Source organism: Serinus canaria, chromosome 26, assembly GCF_022539315.1.
Source record: "Serinus canaria isolate serCan28SL12 chromosome 26, serCan2020, whole genome shotgun sequence".
NCBI lineage: Eukaryota > Metazoa > Chordata > Aves > Passeriformes > Fringillidae > Serinus > Serinus canaria.
The window spans coordinates 3627765-3634427 of NC_066339.1; the positions used below are offsets into that span (position 1 = coordinate 3627765).

At 58.4% G+C, this 6663-nt stretch overlaps 1 protein-coding gene across 1 annotated transcript in view; it reads left to right on the forward strand.

Annotated features, from left to right (window-relative positions):
* Positions 1 to 374: 374 nt before the first annotated feature.
* The window catches only part of KLHDC8A (kelch domain containing 8A), a 9562-nt gene continuing 3273 nt past the window's right edge, over positions 375 to 6663 (forward strand). The window contains exons 1-2 of the mRNA XM_050984956.1: positions 375 to 439; positions 1623 to 1660. Coding sequence (XP_050840913.1) covers positions 375 to 439; positions 1623 to 1660 — 103 coding nt within the window. The remainder of the gene's footprint in view (positions 440 to 1622; positions 1661 to 6663) is intronic.

Below are 6663 nucleotides of genomic sequence, written 5' to 3' on the forward strand. Positions count from 1 at the left end.
CTGGCAGCCGTGACCGAGCAGCAGGACATGAGTAATCTCCATCCCACCGGGGGAGGCAGATCAAAGGCACCGGAGGAGATACAAGAGGTTTCTGCTCCGCAGACCAGAGCGGCTGCACTTCAATAGCGCCTTTGTTACCGGCCCTGCCGAGCCAGGGATGGAGAAATACCTGACCCCGCTCCCTCCCTCCTTCCCTCCCTCCCTCCTCTCCCAGCCCCTCGCAGCACAACCACCTCAGCCCTGTGCCCGCGCAGCTCGGCGCTGGCAGCCACGGAAAGGTCGGGGGGGTGCCAAAAAGGCTGGTGAGCCCCACCCCGAGCAGCGCCGGGCACCCCCTGCCCGGGGGGCTCGGGGAGGAGAGGACGGTGAGGGCGATGGCAGCGCCGTGCCAGCCCTGTCCCCGCTGGCACCGGGCCCTTCCCGTGCCACGCTGCCAAAGGTGAGCTCAGCGCGCTCGGCCGGCGGCTCCGGGCAGCCCGGGGGTCCCCGCGGTGTGGGCAGGGCACGGTGGCACTGGCATGGACACGTGTCCTCGTGCTGGGGACAGCAGCCCGTGCCCTGCCAGGTGCCACCTCCGCGGGGAGGCCGTGGGTGCCGCCAGGGCCGGGTCCTGAAGAGATGAGGAGGAGAAGTGACGGATTTGTCACTGTCCACCCTGGGAGTGGAGGTGATCCGTAGGGATAGGGGGTGATCTGTAAGGATTGGGGGTGATCCACAGGGATTGGGAGTGATCCACAGGGATTGGGAGTGATCCATAGGGACTGGGGTGATCCATAGGGATTGGGAGTGATCCACAGGGATTGGGGGTGATCCATAGGGATTGGGGGTGATCCATAGGGACAGGGGCTGTTCCATAGGGATTGGGGCTGATCCATAGGAATTGGGGGTTGATCTGTAGGGTTTGGGGCTGTTCCATAGGGACTGGGGCTGATCCATTGGGATTGAGGCTGTTCCGTAGGGATTGGGGCTGTTCCATAGGGACTGCCCTGGACACTCAGGGCAGGGACACATGTGGGGGTCCTGTTGTTCCCCCCACACCTGGGGGGCTCCCTCAGAGATCTTCTCAAGGGCAGCACCTGCTCCCAACCCAAAGATGGAATTTTGGGATGTTCCAGAGCTCCAGAGGGAGCTCTCCCAGGGACACCTGGGCACTCCTGGTGCCACCCCAGGATCTTCCCCAGGCCCTGAGAGCTCTCCCAGGGACACCTGGGCACTCCTGGTGCCACCCCAGGATCTTCCCCAGGCCCTGAGAGCTCTCCCAGGGACACCTGGGCACCCCTGGTGCCACCCCAGGAGCCTTCCCAGGTGTGGAGAGCTCTCCCAGGGACACCTGGGCACCCCTGGTGCCACCCCAGGAGCCTCCCCAGGTGTGGAGAGCTCTCCCAGGGACACCTGGGCACCCCTGGTGCCACCCCAGGAGCCTCCCCGAGGTTTTCCCGCAGGATCAGCGCCGTGCCCGGCTCTCGGCCGAGCTGGACCGTGTCACCTTGTCACCTTGTCACCTTTTGGTGCCTGCAGAGACAGAAACTCCCCCAGAAAGGCCCGGGGAGGGGGGACAGGACCGCGGGGGAGGAGGGTTGGCAGCCAGACCTTTCTTTGGGCCTTTGTCTGAGCCCACAAAGGCGCCTCTGTCGGGTGAACCTGGCCGAGCATCCGCCAGGTGAGCTCCGGGCACTGCGGGGCCACCGCGGGGCTGCAGCTCCCGCTCCCGGCCCAGCCCCCTGGGGGCCCGAAAAATCCGGATTTTACAAAAGAAAATCTGCAGGGTTTTCTTCTGCTGGGCAGGGGGAGGCTGCACCCGGAGGTGAGTGTTTGCTCCTAAAAATGGGGTTTATCTTCATCCCCTAAAAATGGGGTTAATCTTTGTCCCCTAAAAATGGGATTAATCTTTGATCCATAAAAATGGGATTTATCTTTGTCCCTAAACATGGGATTTATCTTTTCCCCTAAAAATAGGGTTAATCTTTGATCCCTAAACGTGGGATTTATCCTTGTCCCTAAAAATGGGGTTTATCTTTGTCCCTAAAATTGGGATTCATCTTTACCCCTAAACATGGGATTTATCGTTGTCCCTAAAAATGGGATTTATCCTTGTCCCTAAACATGGGGTTTATCTTTGTCCCCTGAAAATGGGATTTATCCTTGTCCTTAAAAATGGGATCTATCCTTGTCCCTAAACATGGGGTTTATCTTTGTCCCTAAAAATGGGATTTATCTTTGTCCCCTAAAAATAGGGTTAATCTTTGATCCCTAAACATGGGATTTATCCTTGTCCCTAAACATGGGATCTATCCTTGTCCCTAAACATGGGATTTATCCTTGTCCCTAAACATGGGGTTTATCTTTGTCCCTAACCATGGGATTTATCCCTGTCCCTAACCATGGGTTTATCCCACGGGCTCCAGTGGCTCCTCCTCGGGCAGGGTGTGGATGTGCAGGTTGGGATTTGTGCAGCTCCGTTTGCAGCCGGGGCAGGTTCCAGCTGCAGCTCTCTGGGGTTTGTTGGGATTCTGGAAAGTGGCACAGGGAAGGATGCCAGGTGCTGCCAGGGGTGAGGCAGGGCCGTGGTCAGGACACGGGACAGGGGAAATCGGTCACTCCAGGGGCACGGTGACACGGATCCCGGCCTGGCACCGCGGTTTGAAGCTGTCCCTGCAATCCTACAGGGCACGGGGTCAGCTCCTGCTGAGGGAGGGAACATTCCAGGCTGGGATCGCTCCTCCTGACCCGTGGAGAACCCTGGAGAAGCCACCCCGTGGTGCTGAGGGGGGTTTGGGGTGGGAGCCCAGCCTGGCTTTGGGGTGGGAACCCAGCCTGGATTTGGGGTCTGGACACAGCCTGGCTTTGGGGTGGGAATCCAGCCTGGATTTGGGATGGGGACACAGCCTGGATTTGGGATGGGGACACAGCCTGGATTTGGGGTGACAACCCAGCCTGGATTTGGGATGGGAGCCCAGCCCGGCTTTGGGATGGGGACACAGCCTGGATTTGGGGTGGGAGTCCACCATGGATGGGAGTTCAGGCTGGTTTTGGGATGAGAACCCAGCCTGGATTTGTGGGGGGAGCCCAGGCTGGCTTTGAGGGGAGAACCTGGCCTGGTTTTGGGATAAGAACTCACCCTGGTTTTGGGGTGGGAGCCCAACCTGGTTTTGAGGGGGAGAACCCAGCCTGGTGTTGAGATGGGAGATCACCCTGGTTTGGGATGGGAACCCACCATTGTGTTGGGATGGGAGCCCAGCCTGGATTTGTGGGGAGAACTCACCCTGGTTTTGGGATGGGAGCCCAGCCTTGTTTTGGGGTGAGAACCCAACCTGGCTTTGGGATGGGAGCCCAGCCTGGATTTGGGATGAGAACTCACTCTGGTTTTAAAATGGGAGCCCAGCCTGGTTTTGGGATGGGAACTCCTGGTTTTAGAGTGGGAGCCTAGCCTGGTTTTGTGGGGGAAGCTCACCCTGGTTTAGGGGCAGGAGCCCAGCCTGGCTTTGGGATGGGAACTCACCCTGGCTTTGGGATTGGAGCCCAGCCTGGTTTTGGGGGGAGAACCCAGCCTGGTTTTGAGGGAGAACACAGCCTGGCTTTGGGATTGGAGCCCAGCCTGGCTTTGGGATGGGAACTCACCCTGGTTTTGGGGGGAGAACCCAGCCTGGTTTAGGGGTGAGAACCCAGCCTGGTTTTGGGGTGAGAACCCAGCCTGGTTTAGGGGTGAGAACCCAGCCTGGTTTAGGGATGAGAACTCACCCTGGTTTGGTGGGGGAAGCCCAGCCTGGCTTTGAGGGTAGAACACAACCTGGCTTTGGGATTGGAACTCACCCTGGCTTTGGGGTGAGAACCCAGCCTGGTTTAGGGGCAGGAGCCCAGCCTGGCTTTGGGGTGAGAACCCAGCCTGGTTCAGGGGCAGGAGCCCAGCCTGGCTTTGGGGTTGTGCTCCCAGCTGCTCACGGGGAGGGAGGACAGCTTAGCCCAAAGATTTGTTTCCCCCCCCCCATTCTCCTTTCCCTTTTCCCTGCCCTTTCCCCCAGAGCGCTGCCTCCTCCTGCTCAGCCCTCTGCTGTGGTCTATGGCTTTTTATTCCTATGTGATTGCTCTGCCGAACTCATGTAGGGCGAAAAGCCATGGGCTACACAGGGGAGGGACTCCACCTGCCAGGCACCTCCACCCCAGCTCCCCCAGCCCCTCCCGAGCCTCTGGGATTGATTTGGGGTCCAACAGCGAGTGAAAGGGGGCACTGAAGCCTTGCAGGGCCTTACCAGAGGGGTGGGGACACAAAAGGCGCCCGGGGGCGGCGGGGCCGTCCCCATTCAGGGAGAGGTTTTGTGGGTTTTGGCATTTCTGGAGCTTTTCTCACACGGTTCAAAGCATCCCCAGCTGCATCCCCCGGAATAAAAGAGACAGGAAGAGGCCAAGGACATTTCCAAGGGCATTCCCGAGGGTTGCAGCCCTGAGTGGGGGGAAAAGGGGATTCAGGGAATTTGGGCCCAAACAGGGCTGGGGTCACCCGGTTTGTGGCAGGCAGGGGCTGTCCCCACAGCTGCCAGGAGGGTGGGGAGGGGAGGTGGTGGCCAGGAGCAGGAGAGGGGGATGGATGTAAATCCAGGGCAGGGCTCGGCAAATCGGGACTTGGTGAAGGTGCAAAGGCAAAGCCTGGTGGGTCTGGGGGGTGGGAGAGGAGGGGGGTGCAGATCCCACTCCATGGACCCCATTCCTGCAGACCCCACCCCACAAACCCCATCCCACAGATCCCACCCCACTGACCCCATTTACACAACCCCCCCAACACACAGATCCCATCCCATACCCCCCATTCCCACAGATCCCATCCCATTCCTGCAGATCCCATCCCACAGACCCCATTTACACAAATCCCATCACAGAGACCCCATTCATACAGACCCCATCCCACAGACCCCATTCCTGCTGATCCTATCCCACAGAGGCCACCCCACAGACCCCATTTGCACAAACCCCCTCCTACAAACCCCACCCCACAGACCCCATTTTCCCAGACCCCATCCCACAGACCCATTTACACAAACCCCACCCCACAGATCCCATCCCATACATCCCATCCCACAAATCCCATCCCATTCCTTCAGACCCCACCCCACTGACCCCATTTACACAAAGCCCATCCCACAATCCCCACTCCACAGACCCCACAGATCTCATCCCACAGATCCCACTCCTGCTGATCCTATCCCACACACCTCATTCCCACAGACCCCATTCCTGCATATCCCACCACCCAGACCCATTTACACAATTCCCACCCCCCAGACCCCACAAACCCCTCTCCAGAGACCCCATTTACACAATCCCCACCCCACAGACCCCACAGATCCCACTCCACAGATCTCATCCCACAGACCCCATTCTTGCTGATCCTGTCCCACAGATGCCACCCCACAGACCCCATTCCCATTGATCCCACCCCCAGACCCATTTACACAATCCCCACCCCACAGACCCCACAGACCCCACAAATCCCACCCCCCAGACCCATTCACACAATCCCTACCCCACAGATCCCACCCCCAGACCCATTTAGATAATCCCCACTCCCCAGACCCCATTTACACAAACCCCATCCCACAATCCCCACCCCACAGACCCCATTCCCATTGATCCCACCCCAGACCCCATTTAGACAATCCGCACCCCCAGACCCCATTTACACAAACCCCATTTCCACAATCCCCACCCCACAGACCCCATTCCCATTGATCCCACCCCACAGACACCATTTCCACAATCCCCACCCCACAGACCCCATTCCCATTGATCCCACCCCACAGACTCCATTTCCACAATCCCCACCCCCAGACCCCATTTACACAATCCCCACCCCACAGACCCCATTCCCATTGATCCCACCCCGAGACCCCATTTCCACAATCCCCACCCCACAGACCCCATTCCCATTGATCCCACCCCCAGACCCCATTTCCACAATCCCCACCCCCAGACCCCATTCCATTCCTGCAGATCCCACCCCCCAGACCCTATTTCCACAATCCCCACCCCCCAGACCCCATTCCCACACCCCCATCCCATTCCCGCAGCCCCCCCACCCCCCCACCAGCCCTGTGGGGTTTCCTCCCCCCTCACCGAGCAGGAAAGGAGCAATTTCTCCCTCCTTTAGTTTCTCTTTTCTCACTTCCTGAGCTTTGACTCATTCGGGTGTCAGGCTTTCAAGTTTATTTCACCAGCCTGGAATGCATCTTTAAAAATAATAGTCCTTGGAGGGGATAAAAAAGGGAAAAAAGCTGAGGTTCAGCTGTAATCCCATGACTCAAGGAGGTGTGGAAGGAAGAAAATCACGAAATCCCATGAGTTCCAACAATGAGAGCAGGAGAGCTGGCACATAAATCATCAAAACCAAACACCGTCCCTCAAAACGAAAGGAATTCAGCCAATCTCGCCCCGGCTGTTTTAATTATTTTTTAATGAGGATTTGCTCATTCAGAAAATTCACCCGTGACAATGCCAGCCCCGAGCCATTCAGGGGGACACGCTTGGCTTGGCCCCTCTGTCCCCACCCTCAGGCTGCTCCAAATGGGAATGGGATCCTGGAATGAGGGTGCCAAGGTGGGGACAGTGGGGTCAGCCAACCAAAACCACCCCAGGTTTGGAAATTTGGCTTTGTTGCACCCCAAACTGGATGGA